Consider the following 13,161-nt stretch of genomic DNA (forward strand, 5'->3'; position numbering starts at 1 on the left):
TAATCCTAGGCTAAGAAGCATGTGGAAGGCATGACTGCCTGAGGAAGAGCTTTTTTACTAAAAACACGTCAGTGGAGTAGACTGCAACTGAAGCCTGTTTGTTTAAACTGCCCTTAAAGCATTTCTTATCTATGTGATTCAGCAACATTAAACATACTTCTGCTTTTAAGTGGCTAACCACGTTATGACCTATTTTAGCCTTTTGGAAGCTCTTTTTCTCACTGCACTAGTGCATGACTGGAAAATATTGGTTATTTGCTATTCATTTGTCCCATAAGTGAAATGACTGGAAAATCATGGGATCAAAGGTTTGCAAATCAATATGATGGTGTATGAGAAATGCTATGCATTGTATCATAATGTCATTATCTGCCTGTTTTATTTTATGAATGAGACGATAGAGGAATAGTGACTGTTACAAGCACTAGGCAGAAGGCATTGTAGGCCTTCAGCCAGATTCATGCAGAAGACAGCAGCTGTTTGTGTCTTGTTGCTGAGCCCTAGCTAATATTCCCAGCTACCTCCATTCGTGCATTTGGCCACAGTTTGAAGGGGGCTGTAGTGCTTCCACGAGGCACCGGATGGAGCCAACAGGCAGAAACGCAGCAGTAGTCTTCTGCTGCAAGCATCCCAAGGCAGCTCAAAATCAGTGGTGGTCAGTCACTAAGTACACTTGAGTACTTAAGTAAATCTTTACAGAATTTGGTTTGTTCTTTGCAAGTGGATGACTTTCACTCTGCTACATTTTAAATAGAAATATTGTACTTTTGACTCCATTACATTTGTAGGAAGGGACTCTTGGGGCTCAAACTTACAAAAATATGTTATGAATTAAATACTTAAGCCCTATTTCAAATATAGCGAAAATGGACAATACACAAGCTTGTCTGAAAATGTCCATTATTTATTTTTAACATTTTGGGGGAAATGTTTGAAATGTCAATACAACAATGCATTGATATTAACTCATTCACTGCCAGAATAATGGTTGGTTGCCTATGGTTGGCCTATGGTTGATGTCTACACCCCTGCCCGACCACTTCGGTCTGCCACCTCGGGGCGACTGATTGCCTCGTCACTCAAGGGTCCTTCTGGTCGATCGACACGGTCACGACTTTTTTCTGTTCTGGCCCCACAGTGGTGGAATGAACTTCCCACTGAAGTCAGGACAGCAGAGTCACTGCCCATCTTTCGCCGCAGGCTGAAAACCCACCTCTTCAGGAAACACTACCCTTCCTCTTTGGCTGGCTTACTTGTTGTTAACTAGTTGTACGAACTCTTGTTCTATTGTTGTACTGTTTTATTGGATCTTGTTTAGTCGATACACGTTTTGTATTAGCTCATGCTCATTTGATTTTGCTATTTTGTCTCATCTGTTTAAGAAAGTAGGTAGCTGATATATAGCACTTTTACCTTAGCGCTAGGTATGCTCTTGGTTGCTTGTTTTTGCAGGAAATGCACTTAAGACTTCTGGTGATTAGTAGTTTCGTTCCCTACCTATGTTGAATGCACTTATTGTAAGTCGCTTTGGATAAAAGCGTCTGCTAAATGACTGTAATGTAATGTAATGTAATGTAATAAATAAATCATCCACTGCCAGCGATGTTCTTACATTTTCAAGTAGTCACAGAATATTTATCTCCAGTATGATCGATCCCCTGATCATTGTTAATCACGGGTGGTTTCACTGTGCTTCTGTGGGGGAAAAAATGAACTCTCATCACGACCCCCCGTTCGCTTGTTATTGAAAATAGCATGTCTCGCCAAAAATACATTGGAGGCGAGATACGATTTCCAAATATGTATGTGAATGGAGCAATAAATCTTGGGCTCACGTGATTTCCTTGTTCTGTGTGTATCTGGAGATGAAGTGGTCACTCATGTGTTAACGAAGAGCGCCATCTAGTGGAAACACAAAAAACCCTGCAAAAAGTCATCAAAGTCGTCCTTGGCAGTCTGGGCCTTTTGGAAAAAAAAGTTGTCCTTGGCAGTGAATGAGTTTAAAGGAAAATGTTGAATATTGAGTGTTTACTTTGTCCACCAATGTTCACAATGCAACTTGCATGAAACGAATGATTAACAATTCCCCCTCTGTCTGTGACTGTGCCCCTTCCCTTCTGTCTTACCCCGTCTCTGTCATCTACCACACCTTTTACGTACCCCAAGGTAGCATAGGGTCGCTGTGGTGGGACCCAGTCCAGAGGCTGCTGTTCTCAGGGGCCGCCGACCATAGTGTCATCATGTGGGACATCGGAGGCCGCAAGGGAAGAACTCTGCTGTTACAGGGACATCAGTAAGTCTTGAGGTGTTGTGGGGGAACGGGTGTGTCTGCGTTCGTATCCCTGTGTTTACATTTCAAAGGCATATTGTATCATTTTTTGAATTTAATAAAAAAAAATCATAAGGCCGCTTCTTATCACCTGACAGGGGGGAGTTTCCCCGGTAGGACGTAGCGTGTGCAAGGAACGCGTTATTCCAACCAGTTCCTTTCCCCTCCATCAGGCACCCCGGCTGACCAAGGGGAGGCATTATAGAGACCAGGATTACTGCATGTTTTTTGTGAGGGTACCTACCCAAGGTGGGAAGAACATGCAAACTCCACACAGAAAGTGGATTGTATCATTAGCTACAGCAAGTTCAATGGGGTGGCTGCTGAGAGGCAGAGGAGTGAAACTATTGTTCTCTCTCTACCATGTTGTTCTCATTTATGTGATACCAGTAAATGATTGAGGCAGTTTTTCTCTTCTGACAGATCACTTGTTTTTCATTTTATTTCACTCTCTCTCTGTCTCTCTTTCTGTCTCTCTCTCCCTCTCTCCCTCCCCTGTCATTGGCAGGTCTCAGTAGTGCCAGTAACAGCTGTCCCTAGAGGCAGACTGTATCTTCTCTCTTTTATCTTCATACATGTTTCACTAGCCTGCAGCACTGCTGTAAGAGCTATTAAGCCAAGCCATGCACAATGAGGAGTACCGGTATCTGTCCAAGCCAGCATAGATCCTGTTGCGCTGCTGTTGTTTTGAAAACGAGAGTTGTGTGACAAGCCGCAGGTGATTGTCAGACACTTACCAACCCATAAGGAGCAGGTCTTGTTACCTTGTGGTCTACCGGCTCCTAGGAAAGGACCTGTCCTTCCCTTCTCTCAGTTTTCTACCCCCATTCTCATCAGTGGTGTAAAGCAACTAAGTACATTTACTCAAGTACTGTACTTAAGAACAATTTTGAGGTATTTTTTACTTTACTGGAGTATTTCAATTTTTCTGTACTTTTACTTCTTCTCCACTACATCTCAGAGGCAAATATTGTACTTTTATTCCACTACAATTATTTGAAAACTTTAGTTACTTTACAGATATAAATTATTACATTATAAAACATACATTAACCACTTTAGCCCTATTTTAATTCATAGGCTATTTGAAAATATCCGATCTACAAGCTCACAATGCGTCGCATCGCGACGTGTTGTGAGCTTGTAGATCTGCTATTTTCAAACATTTTAGTACTTTAACTTTTGGAAGTACATTTTGATACCAATATTTTAGTACTTTTACTCAAGTACATTTTTAATTCTGGACTTTTACTTACTAACAGAGTATTTCTACACTGCAGTGTTGATATTTTCACTTAAGTAAAAGATGTGAGTACTTTTTCCACCACTGATTCTCATCTTCCCCGCTGTGTCTCCCTCTTGTGTGCAGTGAGCGCGTGCAGGCGGTGCGCTACCTCCAGTTGACCAGGCAGCTGATGTCGTGCTCCGCAGACGGAGGCATCACAGTGTGGAACATGGACACCACCAGAGAGGAGGTACACTTCATCGCACACTGGAACCCAGCACAGTGCACTGTGCACAGTTTTATGGAATACAATAACCACTTAAGCCCTATATACTGTACTTCAGTACAATATATGGGTCAGTGGGTCACGGACCCATTTTTATGGGTCGTTAGTAAATATGATTTTTTTTTTATTATTTCAAAAGTAAAAAATAATCACTCTTTTTCATAAATAAATACATATTCAAATATTTTTCAAAATAATCTAATGAATAAATCAATCAAAGAAATTCCACAAATTAAAAAAGCCTGCAAGCTCACAACGCGTCGCGATGCGTTGTGAGCTTGTAGATCGGACATTTTCACTAGTATGGGTACTGGGGAGATCAAAAATGTGTCTTTGTGTTAGGATTCGGGAACTACTGCAGTGCGTTTATACGATAAAGAGCTAAAGATGCTCACAAGCTCACAACATGTTGCGATGTGAGCTATTTGTGCAGTTTTGGAAAATGTTTATGTTTTTGAGTGGTGCCAACCACTCCTATATCTGACTTTGTCTGTGTGTCCGTCCGTATGTATGTCCAATAAACAAACATTGATGACGACATCAATACGGGGCTCGTCAAAGGCACCACTCTCTTCACACAGGGTGTGATTTTTAATGTTTAAACAGTTCTGCCTATATACCCAGAATTGGGACGCCAGGTTAACGCGGATGGAATGGAATAGAAGCTGCTAAATCACATCAGCATTGTGCTCACTTCATATTTTCAAGGATAGAGTAGAATATAATTTAAAGTAACTCAATAGAAGCTTCTGTATGTCTTTTCCATAATACTCCCATGATCTCATATAGGTAGTATTTATTGTGACTATTTGTGCAAATCGGAGAAAGACTAGATTTACAAATCGGCAGCACAGTGAGCAGTTGGGGAAACCAGTGTAAAGATTAAACGGCCTATTGTTTCCATGGATACTGTGCAGCACCGAGGCATTGCCGCCCTCTGCGGTTGTAAGGAGAAAATAGAAATTCTGTGACAATTATGTTCACAGACACAGGCTTTGAAGTGTCTTGTCTTGACAATAGAGGATTGATATCAGACAACAATCCATTTAGGTAGTCAAGTGTATAGAACACAAGGAAAGACAAGGTTGTTTGTATAGCACATATATATGTAACAGTTAATCAAATAAATCAATTTACTTTTTAATAAAAAATAGGTAAAATAGATCTTAAAGCGTTAATAAAAAAAACATACATCGATTTCCCAAATACTTTAACCAGGAAGTGAATGGAGCAGTACATGTTGGGATTACATTATCTCCTGGTTCTGTGTGAAAAGAAAAAGAAAAAAACTCGTCCAAACTCGTCGTTGGCAGGGTGAGCCCTAATTAATTCGACGAATTAACTTGTCCATGGCAGTCAATGAGTTAAGACACGGAGCATTAAGAGAGTGCAAAAGGGGGTTAATGCACATGCCACATATAGGCTCTAATGGGATGACCTTTGCTGCGTGTCACTCCCTGTCGCTCACTCCCGTGTCACTCCCTGTCGCTCTGTTTCCTGTCTCTCTTTACTGTGTACGATCAATAAAGGCAGATCCCCAAGAATATCAACAACAAAAAAAGTGCAAAAGAAACGCATTATAAAAATAGATTTGAATACCAAAAAAAGGCAAATGAAAAGCTAGATATATTGCGATCATCAGTTAGGAAGTGTTAAATCATTGTATTGCCTCAAACTATGTCCCATGCAGCAAAACAAACACATGTTTTAAATGTTAATGTATGTTCTAATCTAAGTACACGGTGTAAAGATGTTTCCTGTGTAACAGAAGTGTAAACCTTCTCTTCTAGGCTCCTCAGTGGCTGGAAAGCGACTCGTGTCAGAAATGTGAGCAGCCGTTCTTCTGGAACATCAAACAGATGTGGGACGCGAAGACCATGGGTCTCAGACAGGTAGGAGACCTTCATCTCCTCTCCTCACACCCTTCACAAGATCACAGTTTAGAGAGAGAGAAAGAATCCAATCTTAGGGAATCTTAGTATTTCAGTTAGTAGATGTACCACATTGGTCATGAATTCATGGATTTTATTTTATTGGCTATATAAACATTACCAAACTAAAGTATTCGTACTACACAAACCATACCTGTGACGTGCACAGATAGACTCTAGGTGGTGCTAGAGCACCTGCCCTTTGCCCTCTTGACCAGAAGTGCCCTTTAAAAAAAAAGAAAAACAAACGTGTTTTTTTTCCAGTTTACAGCAGGGGTCTTCAACAGGGGGTCCGGGACCCCTAAGGGGTCCTCAGAGTTACTATTGGGGGTCCGCCAAATCTTTGTGTGATATGATTTTTCTTTTTACCATAACCACTCGAAACCTAGCATCCCTTTTCTGAGGAGAACTTTAGCCAAAAATAGCAGATCTACAAGCCCACAACGCCTCGCGCTGCGAGGCGTTGTGGGCTTGTAGATTGGCTATTTTTGGCAAAGAGGTACAGGTGTAGAGGGAAAAAAGAGCAGACCAAGTCAAAAAAAAAAAAGTATAATTTACTTGAGCACCTGCCCCTCAAAATGTCTGTGCACGCCACTGCCTGTGACCATACAAGTCACTTTTGACAAAAGTCAGATCCAAATGATCTCTATGTATAGTTGTGTGTGTGAAAGCGGTCACCCCAGACTCATTTCCAAGTGCATTTCCTGTCTGCAGCACCACTGCAGAAAGTGCGGCAACGCGGTGTGTGGAAAGTGCAGCTCCAAACGCTCCACCTACCCCATCATGGGCTTTGAGTTCCAGGTGCGCGTATGTGATGCCTGTTTTGACACCATCAAAGAAGAGGAGTAAGTACCTGGATTCTCAGTTCAACTGCCCCGACTGCCTCAGTTATACAGTTAATTAACCACTTCAACCCTGGCGTCCTTATTCTGGGTATGTCGTAATAGGCTAACATTCGGCGAAAGTAGGTGTACATTCGGCGACAATATTGCAAGCTTACAACTCGTCGCAATGTGACATGTGAGCTTGTAGATCTGCTATTTCTGGTGAAGAGATTTGGTTTAGTGGTTAAAAAGGAGGGGGCCAAGTATAGAGCCCTGAGTGACCCTGTTCAACACGGTGTATAGGGTTTAAGTGGTTAAATCATTGCCTGAACCTTTTTGCTTAGTAATAGTATAATACTGTTTCTGAGTGTCACTATACATAGTGAGATCAATTCTGATGAAATTATGTTAGTGTGTGTGTGTGTGTGTGTGTGTGTGTGTGTGTGTGTGTGTGTGTGTGTGTGTGTGTGTGTGTGTGTGTGTGTGTGTGTGTGTGTGTGTGTGTTGCAGTCGAACACCCTTGGCTACATTCCATGAGGGGAAGCACAACATTGCTCACATGGACATGGACCCGTCCAGAGGCCTTATGGTGACCTGCGGTAACGACCGCATCGTTAAGGTCAGCTGTCCCACTAACATCACATAATTACAGAAAAGACACCGTCTGTCGTCGTGAGATTAAATTGAGTTAAAGCTGCAATCTGTAAACATCCTACATCTATATCCTACCCGTGATTTGAACCCGGTCTATCTGCTCTTCAATAGCAGAGCAGGTAGATCAACTTCAACCACCGCAGTTGTGGTACCAGGCATACAGGTTGATCAAAATTAAAGTGTCCGTGAAAAAGCCATTTTACTGACAGCGAAAATGTGTTAAAGATGTGTTTGAAATCCTGAAATGTCATTCCTTGATTGGTATATTGGGGTTTTATGACTTCTTAAAGGGATAGTTCACCCAAAAAAATGACTTATTTCCTATCAATTACACACACCATGAAGCCTTGAATTCATGGAGATCTTTTTGTTTTAGTCACTAAGCCAATAATTTGAAAGATGCTAATGTCTCCTACCGGAGCCACGGCCGGTCATCAAATTATTGGCTTAGGAATGCGACAAAAAACAATAGTAAAAAAGTAATTTTGGGGGTGAACTATCCCTTTAAGCCGTATATTTATGCTCCGTCTCGCGACGGTGTCACACGCCGAAAATGGCAGACCTACAAGCTCACAACGTGTCGTTGTGAGCTTGTAGGTTGGCAATTTCTGACGCATATGAAGTATGAATGGAGCTTTACTGGCCGTTTTCTCTCCACAGATCTGGGATATGACACAGGTGGTTGGCTGTAGCATAGCAACAGGGTTTTCTCCTCGCTGAGAGGCCTCGCCCCTCCGCTGGGATCCACCAACTCTCTGGTGACAGCTGTCTGACTGCAGTTGTCATGGAAACCCCACCATCCACGTATATCCCCTCCCCCTTAATGCCCGGACCCTATCAGCCATGTCCAGGCAGTGTGTGTATGTGTGTGGGTGGGGGGGGGGTTAGGGTGTAAATAGCTTGGCACTTAAATTAAATAGTTAGTCCAACAAATGAATTTCACTTACTTTATTTTCCCCGAAATCCACTATACTGACGACCCAGGAGTCTGATATGAAAGTGTGTGAATGGTTTTGACTCCTGTATTTGATTTGACAGAATCCTCCTAAGCACAATTGTGTGTGTGTGTGTGTGTGTGTGTGTGTGTGTGTGTGTGTGTGTGTGTGTGTGTGTGTGTGTGTGTGTGTGTGTGTGTGTGTGTGTGTGTGTGTGTGTGTGTGTGTGTGTGTGTGTGTGTGTGTGTGTGTGTGTGTGTGTGTGTGTGTGTGTGTGCATGCATTTGAGTGTGCATATGATTCCTCCAATGGGAGGAGGACTGTTTACGTACTATAGTTCTGATTTAGTTCCTTTGACAGAGGTCAGTTGTTTGTTTTCTTTTTATTATCCTTGCACTGTAACATTGGGGTTCCACACAATTGCCAACCCTCTAGTCTTGTAAACACAGAAAAGCTCGTCATTGACTCTGCAACTTCACACGCCTAACTCTACACCCCACTAACTGCAAACGATTCAGTCTTAACAGCTACAACAAATGTGCATAATGTGTATAGTACAGTAGATGTGATTGTGCTGACGTTCAAGTCTCAGTTTTGTTTGTTTTTAGGTCTTTCTGTCCCCGTCTGTCTTTCTGTAACTCTTTCTCTCACTTTGTCTCTTTCACTAGCTGGCCTTAAATCACTCATTTTGTCTCAGGAGTTATTTCATGGTCAGCTCTGATCACTTGGGTTCACTCTTTGTGCCAGCAGTGGCTGGGAGGTAACCATACTGTACCAGCACGCAACAAGTGGCCACCAGCACTCCATTCATCTCGATTAAAATGTCTAAAGACAAATCATTCTCTGAAAGCGCTCTTGTAAGTGTTCTTTCACTTACATTGATACCACTTGACATAGATAGCACTGATGTTGCAGATCAGTGGTTCTCAAACGTGTTAATTTCAAGCACCCCAAATAACTCTTGAGAGTGTACAAATGAAACCAAATGAACCCTTACGCTCTCTTGCAGACCTGTAGGGGTCCATTTGGAACCCCCTCAAGGACGGGGGTCCCTGGACCCCACTGTTTGAGAACCACTGTTGTGGGTAGATACTACTCACAGTACTGCTTGATTGATACAAAAAAAAAACATTGAATCATGTGGATCTCAAGATTCACATGCAAACCATGTGACTCCAATGTGGATCTCTGACTTCATGTGCCTAGCCTGTGATGTCAGTCATCTATGACGTCATGGCATTTCTATGACGTTTGACTCCAAATTTGGGCAAGGTTTCAGCCCAATCCGTGCCCCATTATATAAAACTCAACTTCCATCAAAAAAGTATTTAACATGTGAAAAGAAATCAGTGGAGATGGCAGTGCGCACAAGACACTGATTGGTCCTGTGATTTGCAAGATTACAGTATCTGCGGGCAGACACAGACTGACTCTCATTAAGACAGTCTGACTCCTGCAGAGCCATGCCATAAAGATATGTGTGTATACTATGTAGTATTATCACCCAGAATGAGGATGACCAGGGCAATGACACATTCTGGGTGATAAATAGTTAATCACATTCCCAAAGCTTTATCTATTCACAAGATGAAAAATAGAATTTGATTACAACTTTTAAGTTACTGAATACATTAACATTACTGTAAACAAGGAACTTCTCGTGGTGGTGCTGGAATTTCCCAGCAGTGTGGGGAGAGAGTTGGCTGACAACATGGCAGATGCTGCTGGTCTTGTTGGCACCTGTAGGCAGCCGCTCTGTGGACCGTCAAAAGGTAGCCGTTTTCTGCTCTGTTTTCCATAGCAGCCGGATAAGCTCCAGTGTGTCCTGAGCTGAGAATTGGCCGAATAGTGGCCATGTTTGTCATGGTGTGTTCCTTCATGGTGTTCCGTCACTCATGATGACAGTTCAGCACTCATGGTGGCATTTTAGCCGTAGAATTTATACGACTTTAGCTTGTGTTGATTGGTCAGCTCATCACCCCCTTGGTCTTTTTGTCACACCCTCATGTATAACTATGGCATGGCTTTCATTTTGTCGGGCAAAATTGGGCTTGGACACACTTTAAACAAAGGCACTTAGGTACAGAACTGGTACGTACGGTATGTAGCATTTAACAGTGTTTTGTGGTCCCAGCTGAATAGTGGGTGAATTGGCTGCTCCATGTGTTTCCTCTTAAGCCTTAAAGACACCTTTCTACAAGTTTCTCAATGCTCATGGCTGTTACCTCAGTCACTCTTCATTCACTTGAATTGAATCTGCATGTCTTGGTAGATTTCAATTCTTTCCTCCTTTCCCGTCTATACATTTTCAATACACAACTGTCCCAAGGGTAATGTTTTCGCCACTGCACTGAATTGCACAATATGTGTATGTATTTGAAATGAAAGTCAACACTTTTGTAAATTCCATGTTCCTTTTTGTGGGAGAGATTCACTTCAGAATGGCTGGATTTGACTCATGTAGTGTCCTTGTAAATCCATATTGGCTAATATGCTTTAGTGTGCAGACTAACGCTTGCCTTATTGTATGTCGGAGGAAGAATGAGCATTCTACCATTAGGGATTCCTGAATTTCAAAATGTCGTCACATTCCTCACATTCCAGGTTTCACGTAGTGTGTATTTATATGTGTCGCAATGTATTTATCTAATTAAGGATTTACTTGTCTGTGTCCATCGCATAGTATTCATTCCCACATAACGCCAGGCATGTCACATATATCCATGTTCATATATTCATGCATGTCCCATCCTGGTCCTGTGACGAATTGCACTGTGATTGTCATAATAATGTTCCAAAATGTGACAGTGTAACATTACTGTACATTCATGGTGTTTCTCATAGTGCTGCCGTTGTTCCACACCAATGCCATTAGTCCATTGAAAATGTCTTTTGCCTAAAGCAGTGATTCTGAACCTGTGGGCCTGGGACCACTGGTGGGCTGCGAGGGTATTGCAAGTGGGCCCCCAAATAATTGGCAAAACATTAAGACAAACACCTTTTTTAGTATTTATTTTCTTTAAAACCTTGAAAAATGTTCATAGTGATACCAATAAATAAGAAGTTAAAGTATATTACGTTTGTTCCATTGATCCAAGCTGGAACACAATCAATTGATTGATCATTAATCCATTAAGACCAGAAACGCGTCTGTGTCATTTCAAGATTTCTTTGGCTATTCATAAATGGCAGATATACAAGCTCATAGCGTGGCATTGAGTGCCACGCTATGAGCTTGTATATCTGCTATTTTCTTTTAAATCGTGAAAAAATGTGCAATTTGGACGATTCTACAAATGTCAGGTTTTAAAAAAAACATAAGTTGCTATATCAGTGGTTCTCAAACGTTTTCATGTCAAGTACCCCCAAAATCATATGTATTTGGCCACGAACCCCCATCTCAAATATTTAGTTCCAGGGACCCCCAAAAATATATTTAGAAGATATTTCGATTTTTCTAAAATAGCAGATCTACAAGGTAATAGCGCGGCACTCGGTGCTGCGCTATGAGCTTGTAGATCTGCTATTTTTTTTGAATAGCCAAAGAAATGACACGGATGCGTTCCCAGTCTTAATGGGTTCACGGCCCACCCATCTTCTGACCCATCAGATGGGTGGGCTGCCAACACGTTAATGATTTTCAAGTGGGCCCTGATCCAGAAAAGGTTTAGAATCACTGGTCTCTAAAGACACTGTCACACACATAGTCACCAGGGACTTACAGGGTTATTGAAGATGCATTTGCTACAGTACAATCAGGATTCAAACCCCAAACCTTTCTGCGTTGGTTGACAAGACCTGGAATTCTTGGGCTCATTATTAACCCATTCAATCCGGGAACGTGTCTTCTAAAACAGTTTTCTGAAAACCGTATGTTTCCATATCAGTGGTTCTCAAACTGTCATGTTAAGGACCTCCAAAAGTATTTGGCTGTGGACCCCCCCCCCCCCCCCATCTGAAAATATGTTGTTCCAGGGACCCCCAAAGATTTGAGTCAAAAATGTTCCCATAAAAATATATACATTTTCAAGTATTTGCACTAATGTTTGAGATTTTTCAAAAATAGCAGATCTACAAGCTCATTGCTATGAGCCTGTATATCTACTATTTTTGAATTGTGAAAGTATAAGATAATGGTTATAGCCCAAATCTAAAATGACACAGATGCGTTCCCGGTCTTAATGGCTTAATTTTCCTTCCCACCTGTGACAGATTTCACTGTAAAATCCTGGGCGTTAATGTAACTCTGAGAGTTGCAAATGGAAGAATTATCACTTAGAATTTTACTATATTTGAGCTTAGCTCACTAGTAGATGGACAAGACAGGTGTGACTGAGTGGGGCGGGGCTTGTAATTTGTGTTCATTGCTTTGGTCTTCTTTTTGATATGCAATGAAAAAGGTTGTTAATTATTGTTCCGTCCTTGTTTTGTAAATGTTTTTTGTTTTTTTTGCCAAGTCCTGTGTGCTTTAGTTTGTGTCTAATAATATGTCAGTTCATCCAACAATAGGATTGATTGGCCTCATTTTAACTAGAGGCCCAGGCCCACTTTTTGCAAATGCAAAGCCTCAATTTTCAAACTCGGAGGCGCACGTCTGTAAATCTGTAACTTGATTTTAATAATTTAGTTGTTTTCTTCTAACTGCTTGTTAAACAAACTTGCTGTTCCAATTTGTTTCTGTAATTGTATATCTCTAATTGAATTTTTTTAAAGAGACCTTTTGTTGACAATACAGTACTGACTGACTTTAGTCTTTCTGTGAACTTGCTGGTCACAGAGAGGAAAGAACTGATGCTTAATAAAATATATTATGACCTGTTACACAGACTGTATGTTTCACTGGCTAGCCTTTGCAAAGAGCAAAGGTAATGGCTGTGTTAATGTGTTTGTTGCAGTCATATCCTGGTGCATTTCCTTCCTCTACCTCCATTATCATGTCTCCGTTGCACATAACAAAGCACAAATAGTATTTTAACC

General features: G+C 41.5%; 1 protein-coding gene across 2 annotated transcripts in view; it reads left to right on the top strand.

The window, feature by feature from the left end:
* wdfy1 (WD repeat and FYVE domain containing 1) overlaps positions 1-13,161 on the top strand; it is a 44,688-nt gene that overhangs the window by 10,277 nt on the left and 21,250 nt on the right. The window contains exons 7-12 of one of the 2 annotated variants that reach the window (XM_084065118.1): positions 2,167-2,293; positions 3,699-3,804; positions 5,631-5,732; positions 6,486-6,616; positions 7,106-7,214; positions 7,910-11,487. In XM_084065118.1, the coding sequence (XP_083921244.1) occupies positions 2,167-2,293; positions 3,699-3,804; positions 5,631-5,732; positions 6,486-6,616; positions 7,106-7,214; positions 7,910-7,969 (635 nt within the window). In that variant the 3' untranslated portion in view covers positions 7,970-11,487. Of the gene's footprint in view, positions 1-2,166; positions 2,294-3,698; positions 3,805-5,630; positions 5,733-6,485; positions 6,617-7,105; positions 7,215-7,909; positions 11,488-13,161 lie in introns of those variants that run through there. The other variant, XM_084065120.1, reaches the window with a different exon arrangement.

This window comes from Gymnoscopelus microlampas (genome assembly GCF_963454915.1).
Source record: "Gymnoscopelus microlampas genome assembly, chromosome: 8".
Classification (NCBI taxonomy): domain Eukaryota; kingdom Metazoa; phylum Chordata; class Actinopteri; order Myctophiformes; family Myctophidae; genus Gymnoscopelus; species Gymnoscopelus microlampas.